This window comes from Microcaecilia unicolor, chromosome 8 (genome assembly GCF_901765095.1).
Source record: "Microcaecilia unicolor chromosome 8, aMicUni1.1, whole genome shotgun sequence".
Classification (NCBI taxonomy): Eukaryota; Metazoa; Chordata; class Amphibia; order Gymnophiona; family Siphonopidae; genus Microcaecilia; species Microcaecilia unicolor.
The window spans coordinates 13,365,257-13,377,686 of NC_044038.1; the positions used below are offsets into that span (position 1 = coordinate 13,365,257).

A 12,430-nucleotide genomic window follows, 5' to 3' on the forward strand; every position below is an offset into this window, starting at 1 on the left:
GCCCAGCACCATCCCTGCCTCCCACCACCGGCTCTGGCACAGACCGTATAAGTCTGCCCAGCACCATCCCTGCCTCCCAACCACCGGCTCTGGCACAGACCGTATAAGTCTGCCCAGCGCTATCCCTGCCTCCCAACCTCCAGTCCTGCCGCCCACCACTGGCTCTGGCACAGACCGTATAAGTCTGCCCAGCACTATCCCCGCCTCCCACCACCGGCTCTGGCACAGACCGTATAAGTCTGCCCAGCACTATCCCTGTCTCCCAACCTCCAGTCCCGCCTCCCACCACTGGCTCTGGCACAGACCGTATAAGTCTGCCCCGCACTATCCCCGCCTCCCAACCTCCAGCCCCGCCTCCCACTACCGGCTCTGCTATCCAATCTCGGTTAAGCAAAGTATGGTTTAATATCTCTGATCGTTGATCTTTATTATTTAACCCAGTGGTTCCCAAATGTGGCACCCCAGCCACTCAGGTTTTCAGGATATCCACAACAAAATATTCTTGAGAGAGATTTGTGTGTTCTGCCTCCACTGCATGCAACTCTATGTCATGAATAATTCATTTTGGATATCCTGAAAACCTGGCTGGCTGGGGTGCATCCAGGACCAGGTTTGGGAACCACTGATTTAACCCCATCTGGCTCCCAGATTGTGCGACCAGTTCCTTCATGAATCTTATTCCTCATCCCAACAGTTGTTATATAATTCTTTTCTTATGCTGATTGGAAGAGCACTCGGAAATTATTGCATGTCCACGAAATAATGCTTCTTGGTTGTTCTGCCAAGTTTGTGTTCAGTGCAGCGTTAGAAATAAATGTAATACATTTGGGGATTCTGATCTTTGCGTTGGATATCCTGGTTTAGATGACCTGGCACAACCTGAGAGTGGAATTCCCTGCCTTGACCTGTGCACAGCTGCACTGTGTGCTGAATAATTATCAGTTGGCCTCCAGCTTGGGGTGTCTCACAGCCTGGCAGCCCAGCAAGGAAGACAATGCTGCAGCCTTCAGGAAAGGTGAGACCCCAATTAACCCAAAATGTGTTTCTACTTAATTTAGTATCTATTGGACATGTGGACGGTAATTCTTTAACGGGGTACCTAGCATAAGAGGGTACAAAGGAACCTATTTCAAGCCTGTTTTCTTTATAGATGTACCTGCACTTGAGGCTCAGGCCCCGATCCTCAAAAGTCACCGTTAAATACTGAGGCCTTGTTATTCAGACCGCGGAATATAGCCGGGCTGTCTCCTGCAGTCAGCGCTAAACCCTGATGTTCAGTGCCGGTCCATTTCTGGGGACCGGCGTTGAATATCAGGTTTAACTGTGGCCGGTCTGATTTTAACTGGCCTCGCTGATAGTCGGATTGTCCAAAGTTATTCCACCTGTTGTGGCGGCCAAATATGGCCACCAAACTTGGCCACTCTCACTTTAAAAGTCGGTGGATAGCCGGTTATATTGCCAGATATAACCGGCTATCGTTAAGCTGCTAAGTGGCAAAATTCAGTGCTGGATAGCTGTCTTTCCAGCACTGAATATAGTCCGATAGCTGCATCTCTGTGCCTGCTTCAGGGGCAGTTTTTACAATTGCAGACAGTAATTCCACTTATAAAATACAACAGAAACAGGGACATCAATGACTTAGTAACATAGTAGATGACGGCAGAAAAAGACCTGCACGGTCCATCCAGTCTGCCCAAGAAGATAAATTCATATGTGCTACATTTTTTATTTGTACTGTCCTCTTCAGTGCACAGACCGTATAAGTCTGGCCAGCCCTATCCCCGTCTCCCAACCACCAACCCTGCCTCCCAACCACCAGCTCTGGCACAGACCGTATAAGTCTGCCCAGCACTATCCCTGCCACCCACCACCGGCTCTGGCACAGACCGTATAAGTCTGGCCAGCCCTATCCCCGCCTCCCAACCACCAACCCCGCCTCCCAACCACCAGCTCTGGCACAGACCGTATAAGTCTGCCCAGCACTATCCCTGCCACCCACCACCGGCTCTGGCACAGACCGTATAAGTCTGCCCAGCACTATCCCCGCCTCCCAACCACCAACCCCCCCTCCCAACCACCAGCTGTGGCACAGACCGTATAAGTCTGCCCAGCACTATCCCTGCCACCCACCACCGGCTCTGGCACAGACCGTATAAGTCTGCCCAGCACTATCCCCGCCACCCAACCACCAGCCCCGGCACAGACCGTATAAGTCTGCCCAGCACTAGTCCCGCCTCCCAACCACCAGCCCCAGCACAGACCTTATATGTCTGCCCACACTAGCCCCGCCTCCCAACCACCAGCTCTGCCACCCATTCTAGGCTAAGCTGAGGATCCCTTTCTTCTTTCTGCACAGGATTCCTTTATGTTTATCCCACGCATGTTTGAATTCCGTTACCGTTTTCATCTCCACCACCTCCCGCGGGAGGGCATTCCAAGCATCCACCACCCTCTCCGTGAAAAAATACTTCCTGACATTCTTCTTGAGTCTGCCCCCCTTCAATCTCATTTCATGCCCTCTCGTTCTACCGCCTTCCCATCTCCGGAAAAGGTTCGTTTGCGGATTAATACCTTTCAAATATTTGAACGTCTGTATCATATCACCCCTGTTCCTCCTTTCCTCCAGGGTATACATGTTCAGGTCTGCAAGTCTCTCCTCATACGTCTTGTAACGCAAATCCCATACCATCCTCGTAGCTTTTCTTTGCACCGCTTCAATTCTTTTTACATCCTTAGCAAGATACGGCCTTAAAAGCCATTTTTTCTTTTTCTATATCAAAAATTCCTTTTCATGAGTGAAATCACACAGAGCAATGCAACATAGTGATATGTTCAAGAATTCTTATTATAACCCCCCCTCCCCCCCCCCCATGTGTGAAATTTAGAGAAATAAACTTCTACCTACGTGGGAACGACCATCTCTAAGGACGACCATCTCCAAGGTCGACCTAAATGTTGAGATTTGGGCGTCCCCGGCCGTATTATCGAAACGAAAGATGTTTGAAGCAACGTTGCTAAAATACATAAGAGACTTGTATTTTTTAAAACATGTTTTCCACAAAAATTAGTTAAAAATATTATTAAAATGTTGACAAAAAAGCATTTTGACCATACGGAAATGGGTCATTGTATGAATATTGTGTTGGCCCTATATAGTTCGGGCGGACAAAGATATCGAGTGACGTCTGAGGCCTTTTCCTCCTACCACTGGTGCTCGAATGAACCCATTTTGTCCACTTCTAGTTGTATTTTGGTTACTATGATACATATTTTATAATTTTATAAACAGACGTCAAGATATAATTAACGTGAATCATAGTTGCCAGTAATTGGTAGGTTGCTGCGAATGTGCAGTAGGTACTGATCTATAGGGCAGCACATAACTGCGGAGGAGTATAGAGGTGGGCGGAGCATAGACAGGCTATAGGCGTGGCTTCAAGGGATGCACATAACGTATGCCATCGACATGGTGTAAATGCTCGCTCTTAAACCGAGGCCTGCCTGTTGCTAAATTACACTGCTATTCTATCAAATTGCCCTGAGATTTTCTGTGTAATATTATTTCACTATGTTCCCTTTGAAAACTGCAGTAATTTATGCGGCTTTTACAAAATTATCTTGCCCTGTGACGGTTTAGACAGAGCCTTACTGGCGTGCCTGACTGGAGTTGGAAATTTCTGGAACTGCCTCCACATAGTGGGGCAGAGTACTAACGCTTTCATGTATTTTCTTTTCTTTTTTCAGAGGACATCCTGGAGTCTTTCAACAACCACCCGCCTATTATTTTGCCCAATGAAGGGTTTAAGGTGGACCTAGACAAGGATTCTCTGGATGACAACATTTATAGACATCTCCTGTACATACGACACTTCTTATGGAGCCTGCGGAGCAAAATCTCCTTCACCAAAGCCCTTCCGGAGACTGACCGCCAGCAGGTAGCATCTTTCCTAATCTGAAACCCGTTTCCGACCAGCTCCTTTCACCCTATCTCTGCATCAAGTACCCCCAGGAAAGGTATCGAGCGCCACGCCTCCAGGCTCAGCATATGAAAATGAATCGGAAACAAGGGCCCCAAAAGAAAGGAATACCTTGAGTATTCATTGAGAATATCCTTAGAACAGATCTGTATGTAGCCTGAAAAGATTAGGGGCTCCTTTTACTAAGCCACGGTAAGCCCTAGCCATGGGACACCTAAGTTCTGAATGTGCGCACAAACCACCCACTAAAAAATGTGTTTTAATGTTTCTGGAGGTGGAGCGTGGACATTTCTGCGCTAATTGGCTAGCGTATCTACATTGCTGTACGCTAACTGATTAGCATGGCATTAGCACGCCTTACTGCCTACAAAATAGGTGGCAGTAAGGGGTCATGCCCTAATTTTTGTTAATGGCCATATGCTGTTGGCAAGATTAGTACATGGCCATTAATTTGGAAAATTGGCCGTTTTCCGGCAGCAGTAAAAGGGTCGTAGCACACAGGAAAACCTGCATAAAGGCATGCTGAGGCCACTTTTTATCGCAGCTTGGTAAAAGGGATCCCTACGTGTTTTTTTTTATCCCCTGTCTTTTTGATCCAGATGTTCATTTTGAATTTATTTTTTATATAATCCGCATTGATAACTGCTGCTTTTAAAACTCTTCTCTCCTGTCCGGATGTCCTGCATGCCTACCTTACACACGCCAGTATGGGAATAGCCTAGAGGCAAGTTCTGATGAAAACCAGCACAAATATTAAGAAACCTGATCAAGTGGTAAAACTTTTCCCAAATGTTATTTTACCTCAGGAGTTTTAATACAAGTTAAAAAGAGAGGGAGAATCTCTAATATGTTTCTTTGTCCCGTGTCCCAGTCATGTGGTGGCAGGTTACCACCATCAGTTCTCCAAGTCTTGCTGTCATTTAATACTTTAATTGAAAAGTATTGGGATAACGTCGAGAGTTTTTCATTCCACCAGAAACGTGGTGCTTTTGATCACTAGGTCTGGTGACTCGAGGAACAGGCATTGGAAGCTTCTGAAAATATGTATTCTATACAGTAAGAGATTTAAATAAATAACCAAGGCACATGAGGAATGAGTCATTAACATGCAAAATTCTAGAACAGACCTGGACTGTTCCATGTGCACTGCCACAGTCATGTTGTCATTATTGTTTCCAAGGTACAGCAACAGTCGGCATGTTGTTTTGTCCTAGAAAGTATACTACTCAGAATATTAGAAATGTCTGCTTTCACCTGAAAATTACAGCATGGAAAGGATGAGTAGTCGTCTAACGTTTAGAGGACCGGCTAACAAGCAGAGGAGACCAGTTCAAATCCCATTGTGGCTTCTTATGACCTTGGGCAAATCATTTAACCCTCCATTGTCTAGCTCCAAGGCCAGTTACATTTAGGGAGTTTTTCCCCCTGCCCCTAGTGGGCTTACATTCTAAGTCTGCAGCTGAAAGCACATAAAGAAAATAAATGTTAAGTCTCTTTCTAGTAGAGTTCTCTTCTGGACATGGTGGATTGGTGACCGCTGCTCAGAGGTTATTGCTATTAACAAAACAAGTCCTCCTCAGCTGTTTTGTAGGTCACCAACTCTTTCAGTTTCCACCCATCATCCTGAGACTCCGCACACCTTGCATCAAAAATACTAATCAAAGCTTATTGACAGAGGACCTTGCTTCTCCTCAAGCAGATACTATGCCAGGAGAACAGAACTGGAAGATGCAGCAGATCTGACCAGTATACCTCCCATTGCAGTGAATAGACCAGACCACAGCTGATCACCAGCTTCCTTTTTTACATCACAATTCAGGGTCCTCCAGGCTTTTCTTGATTTCTGTTAGTTAGGTTTTTTTTTTTTCTTCCACTACCTCCACTAGGAGGCTGTTCCTAGTGTCCACCACCCTTTCTGTGAGAAAAATATTTCCTAATGTTACTTGAGGCTATTCCCTTTTACAGTCTAATGAAAATAGCATCTGTTTTGTACTATTCCCTGATAATAAGCACAATTTTTGTCTTGAGCAGTGGCTGTCAAACCTGATTTAGGGGATGTCAGTTCGGTTTGTTAGTCTTCAGTGAATTTGCATGCAATTGAGGCAGTACATTGCCGATCTATCTCGTGAATATTCTTTGTGGATATCCTGCAAATCTGACTGACTGGGAGTTCCCCCAGATCAGCGATTTTTGCACCAGTAGGAAAATAACCTTCCTCATCAACCCTCCAGAGCGGTCAAGACACTTGGGTTATGCATGCCTACCAGCAGAGGGAGACTGAGAGGACTTACCTTTAAACACGTACAACTAACCTATGCAGAACCCAAACCAGCTAGTATTTTCTCAGTCTCAGCAGAGGGTAGACGTGCAGCCTGACCAGTCTGGTAGGCCCTTGGGGGTTCTTGGTGTCCTGGATTTTTCGGGGGGGGGGGGGGGCACGGTGCCTGTACTTGGAACTCTGTGCTTCCGGGGTGTTGGTCTGGTGGGGCCCGTTTCCCCTTGGGGTGCTACACCCGGGTAGCCGGGTCCCTCCCCCTCTGGTGCTCTCCCTTGTGTGGGCTGCCTTGTGCCTCGGCTTCCGCTTTTGGTTGGGAGCCTTGAGTGCCTTTCAGTTTGATAGCAACAGGGTTCAAAGAAAAAAAAAAGGACAATAAGCTTGTACTGAATCAGTTTTTAAAAATTTAATTTGAAAACTCTTTAACATAAAATTGATGTTAATGTGATGAAAAAGATTGACAGATCTCTGTAGCAGCTGAAGAGAGACCAAAACTCAGAACAGAGAAATATTAAGCCTGTTACAGTACTTTCAAGTAGATTCAGTTCAGGACAAAAGTCATGGCATTCTCAACTATGTATTAATATGCCTACAGCCTCAGTGTGTTTGTCTGAAAATGAATATTCTGTAAAACATTATAATCCTCTGAAAATGAAAATTCTGCAAAGTAAATGGCCTGGAGGGTCTCCCAGGGTGATCTTGCAGTGAACACAGACGTAAGGGGTGCATTAAATGTTGCCTTTTAATTTATTTATTTGTTATATTTGTATCCCACATTTTCCCACCTATTTGCAGGCTCAATGTGGCTTACATATTACCGTAAAGGCATTCGCCAATTCCGGTAAGAACAAATACAAAGTGGTGTTATGGAAGAGTAAGGTTCTAGTGTGAAAGACGCGTTATGGAATCGTAGAGAGGAAGAGTGAGTTTGTGTCCATTACGAGATTTGATTTTGTTGTGGTGCAGGGTTCAGGCATTTAAGTTGGGTCGGTAGGGTAGGCCTTTTTGAACAGATTAGTTTTTAGTGATTTCCGGAAGTTTAGGTGGTCATATGTTGTTTTCACGGCTGTTGGTAGTGCGTTCCATAGTTGTGTGCTTATGTAGGAGAAGCTGGATGCATAAGTTGATTTGTATTTAAGTCCTTTGTTGCTTGGATAGTGGAGATTTAGGTATATTCGTGTTGGATCTTGTTGTGTTTCTGATTGGTAGGTCTACGAGGTCTGTCATATATCCCAGGGCTTGACTGTAGATGATTTTGTGAACTAGGGTGCAGGTTTTGAAAGCAGTACGTTCTTCCATAGAGATGTTTTACATTCCTGTGTTTCCCCAGTGTGATATTTTAGACATCTGTTTTTCTAAAATGAATGTTTGTGTTGCATGTCTCTGCGTCATGAGCATCCATTTCACCATGTATTTCTAGAAGAGGATCAGCACATCCTCTTCTAAGATACTAGTGAAACTTCAGACATCCTGACTTGGACATGTCATCAGTACTTTGATTTCACCTATATTGGACCCAACATGTTGGAACTCTCTCCCAAAATCTAGTAGATGTCATCCTAACTACTTAGAATTCCGAAAATTGCTTGAAAACTAATTCACTCCAGAATTCATTGCATTAGTTAATATAACAATAACCAGTTGATAATCTTATTTATTTAGATTTTGCTCACACGTGTTTCAGTAGTACCTCAAGGTGAGTTACAGTCAGGTATTCTGGATATTTCTTTGTCCCAGGAGGGCTCACAATCTAAGTTTGTACCTGAGGCAATGGAGGGTTAAGTGACTTGCCCAAGATCACAAGGAGCAGCGGTGGGATTTGAACTGGTCACCTCTGGATTACAAGACTGGTGCTCTAAGCACTAGGCCACTCCTCCACCCCAAGGAATCTTGTTACTCTTTGGGGTTCTACATGGAATGTTGCTACACTTCAAAATTCTGCATGGAATCTTGTTATGCTTTAGAATTCTAGAATCTTTATTTATTTAGCTCAAGGTGAGTTACATTCTGGTACACGGGATATTTCTCTGGGCTCACAATCTAATTTTGTACCTGAGGCAATGGAGGGTTAAGTGACTTGCCCAAGATCACAAGGAACAGCGGTGGGATTTGAACTGGTCACCTCTGGATTACAAGACTGGTGCTCTAAGCACTAGGCCACTCCTCCACCCCAAGGAATCTTGTTACTCTTTGGGGTTCTACATGGAATGTTGCTACACTTCGAAATTCTGCATGGAATCTTGTTATGCTTTAGAATTCTAGAATCTTTATTTATTTAGCTCAAGGTGAGTTACATTCTGGTACACGGGATATTTCTCTGGGCTCACAATCTAATTTTGTACCTGAGGCAATGGAGGGTTAAGTGACTTGCTCAAGATCACAAGGAGCAGCAGTGGGATTTGAACTGGCCACCTCTGGATTGCAAGACCGGTGCTCTAACCACTAGGCCACTTTTTTTCTGTAATGCGAATCTATCAATATCTAGTTTATTCGCTAATATGTTACTCTCAACTACTTCACTATTGTTGAAATTCAAATTCTGTATTTTTAATCTAAACTGTAAGCCACATTGAACTCAAACTTGTTTTCGGGATAATGTGGGATATAAATGTCATAAATAAATTTTAAGTGTAAATTCTGATTTAGACATCCTTTCTGCAGTGCCACTAAGTTTTAAGCAGAAAATTCCTCATAATTTAGGGAACCTAAAAGTTATTCTTATCACTTTGCACCTGCCATTCATTTGCCCTAGTGCTGAAAATCGGTACCGCGTTCCTAATTTCTCTTTTCCCCACCGTAAATCTGCCCATCGCCATCCACTTTTTATGCTCATAAATTTAGAAAGTTAGTCGAATTTTGATTATAAATTTAGATACTCCAGCCTAGTAAATTTTCATACCGGGTAAATTTAGTGTATAAATGGAGCACAAAATCTTTTGAATATCAGGCCCTAACTTTTCACATGTCTAAAGCATCACCTGACTCTACTAAAAAGACCTCCTTAGCTGTCAGATTTTGTTATTAACTCAATATTTTGGTATAAGCTATAAAATGAACCTCACTATATGGAATGATTAAATTTGGTAATAAATGTCAACAACACTGGAGTTTGTAGAGCAAATTTGGATTTAGTTTTCCTTAGTGTCTTTATTATGAAAAATATAGATTTCATTCATCTCAACCAATTTCAGTTTTTCTTTATACTTGGCTTTGCCTTTTCGCTGAGCTGAACTTAATTTTTTTCCAAATAAGAGACCCTTATTTTACACATATGGAGCTAATGTTCGTTAACACGCGCTAAACTTTAATAAAAGGGTTCCTGAGTATTTAGTTTGTTTCCTTTGGTATCTATTATACGTCAAGGCTGCACGACAGTGTAGGACTTGCCTGCAGAGACGTTGATCTGAATTAATCATGATGCTTATTACTTTTTCTAAAGGAAACCTGAACAGAACTTTTTCAGGTGGTAGATCAGCATCCCCCTCGCTATTTTGTAGAAATTATGTTCATTATTAACATTTCATTTCTGAATTGTGTATTACAGAATGAAGCCCCTGGCTATCAGCCCCTTACAGACAGGAACTCGGAATATCAGAATTCTTCTATGACTGATGGGAATTCCCTCAGCCAATCACACCTGAATCGCCAGAGAAGCCGTACGAAATTGGAGGCTGCAGGGAGAGCTTCCCTCGGTTCTAGTGGCAATGGTCACGGAAGAGGATTACACTCTTCTGAAGAGCGTCTCAAGGAAAAGCTCAGACAACTGCAGCTGCAAAGCAGCCTGGGGAATCACCTCCCTAAAGCAAGCATGCAGCCACTGGACTCCTCCTGTCTTCTGACCCCTCCTAATACACCTTCAAACTCGGACCAGGGAAGCACAGATCCGCTGCAGACTGATGACTGCAGCAAAGCTGTTCAGGAGCCCAGAAGAGATGATGAAAGCAAACGTAAAGCCACAGAAGGTAACAGAAATATTTCTTGTCATGCTGTCCATGTGTTCAGAGTGTCTAAGCTCTTATGTTCACTGTCCCCCAGTTTCCAGGTGGATTACTACAGTGGCGTAGCCAAGGGTGGGCCAGGGTGGGCCCAGGCCCACCCACTTTGGGCTCAGGCCCACCCACAGTAGCAGCACATCTATGATGTGGTTGGCAGGGATTGCAAGCCCCACTAGCTGAAAACTCCTAACAACTGTCCCTCCTGCATACCTTGCAAATAGCAGATCTTCACCCGCAGCAAACAGCGACTGATACACCAGCCCCACCGCCTTCCCTCTGATGTATTCCCGCCTATGCAGAAACAGTAAGTTGCTTCAGTGGGAAGGCTATGGGGCCAACATGAGCAGTGTGTATTAATTGCTTCTTGCTGCTGGTGAAAATCTGCTATTTAAAAGGTATGCGGGAGAGGGGGGATGTTTGAGAGACCATATGGCATGCGGACGAGAGGAGAGACCAAATCACCTGTGGGACTGGGTGGGGTTCTTCTGCCCACCCATCTTGGGCCCAGGCCCATCCAAAATTGGGTGTCTGGCTACAACCCTGGATTACTAATGTATTAAACTGGTATCATAGTGCCAAGTTCAAGGATGTACACATATATTCAAAAGAGAGAAAAATTGGATTCTAGCCTTGGATAAGATGTAAAGTGATTTTTTTTTTTTTAATTATTTTTCCATTCCTTCAGGTTCTCTGTTTTAATGTGAAAATGTTCACAGGTTAGCTTTACTTCCATTAAGAGATGCAAATTGAAAAAAAAAAAATCCCCTCGGAATGGTGGTTTGGGAAAAAACTAAAGGTCCCCTGGTGACCCATTAGATTTGACACTCCCATTCCCTAGTCACAACTTGGTCTAAATATTTTAAATTCACCATCTTCCCCAAAGCTGTGCCCCATAAGAATGTAATGGTAAGGGTGGTTTTGCCTACCCCTCCCCCAGCACCTTTACACACCCCAGGGTGGGGGGTGGGGAGAGACAATGACAGCAGGAGTGATCCCTACTCATACACTACCAGACAGCTTCAAAATGGCACAGGATGACCCCTACTGGTAGTCTTGCGGTACTACTACAACTCAACCTTCACTATTATATACTTAAGGGGCAGAGCCCTGGGCAGGATGGAAAATTTAAACCTTTTAGCTGGAGCACGCCACCCAGGGAAGTGAGTTTCCCCTGTGTCAGTGGCTTCTATGGGGTGATTCTAGAACTGTGCAGCTATATTTAGGTGTCCAGAGAGTGCCTGATTAGCACATATTTTATAAAGGAAAGCAGGCACTTACTTTCCCTTATAGAATACCACTGTATCGGGGTAGATATGCACTTAGGCACCAGCACTGTGTGTCTGCATTCCAGAAATACATGCATAACTTATAGTATTGTACGAGTTCTCCGAAGACAGCAGGCATAGATTCTCACATCCCTCCTGCCTCCCCTTGGATTTGTCTTTTTATGTTTAGTACTGTACTGCTGGCCCCATACGCCAGCGTCAGGCAGGAAAGCACCCGAGCATGCACAGTGTGGGCACTGCATCAAAGTTTTTAAAGTGGCATTACACTATGGCAGTGTCTGCACCAGGCTCCGTGAATGACATTGCCCAGATGTGAGAATATATACCTGCTGTCCTTGGAGAACACCTGCTACAGGTAAGTATCTTAGCTTTATATGCGTCACTTGGTACCCTGCCTATCTTCTTCCCATGTGTACGCCCACCTGCAAACTACACGCTATGTAAAAAAAAAAAATGCACATCGTTATAGAATAATGTACACACACATATTTGCACACACATATTCTAGTATTCTAAACATTTACACGCATTACTGTTTTATAGAATTACTCCCTTAGGAATCAATTCTATAAGTGGAGCCTCTATTTAGGCACCCAGAGGCCAGATGGTAGGAGCTTATTCTGTAATGGAACTAGAGCGCCGAGGTCCTGTTAAGCAAAACCTGGTATTGGCGTGCACAACATTTAGATGCTCGTTACATCAGCCATAGAGCTGGCAGAAGTGGCAAGAACACTCAGAAGTGGGAGCCCCTCTGATGGCCAGCCCTTGCTCAGACTCCGTAGATGCCCCTCTTGGAATTCCACGCTATGCAAGTTAAGCAGGTATTCACAGAATAGCACCTTAACTGCCCTGCTAGCATTATCCCCCTAATTCTGTAGACATGGTCAAAAAATTGCA

General features: G+C 44.3%; 1 protein-coding gene across 2 annotated transcripts in view; it reads left to right on the plus strand.

Moving 5' to 3' along the window:
• LOC115476700 (ras-associating and dilute domain-containing protein-like) overlaps nucleotides 1–12,430 on the plus strand; it is a 129,982-nt gene that overhangs the window by 112,848 nt on the left and 4,704 nt on the right. For both annotated transcript variants that reach the window (XM_030213230.1, XM_030213231.1), the window contains 3 exons: nucleotides 865–1,015; nucleotides 3,745–3,935; nucleotides 9,797–10,214. In XM_030213230.1, coding sequence (XP_030069090.1) covers nucleotides 865–1,015; nucleotides 3,745–3,935; nucleotides 9,797–10,214 — 760 coding nt within the window. The remainder of the gene's footprint in view (nucleotides 1–864; nucleotides 1,016–3,744; nucleotides 3,936–9,796; nucleotides 10,215–12,430) is intronic.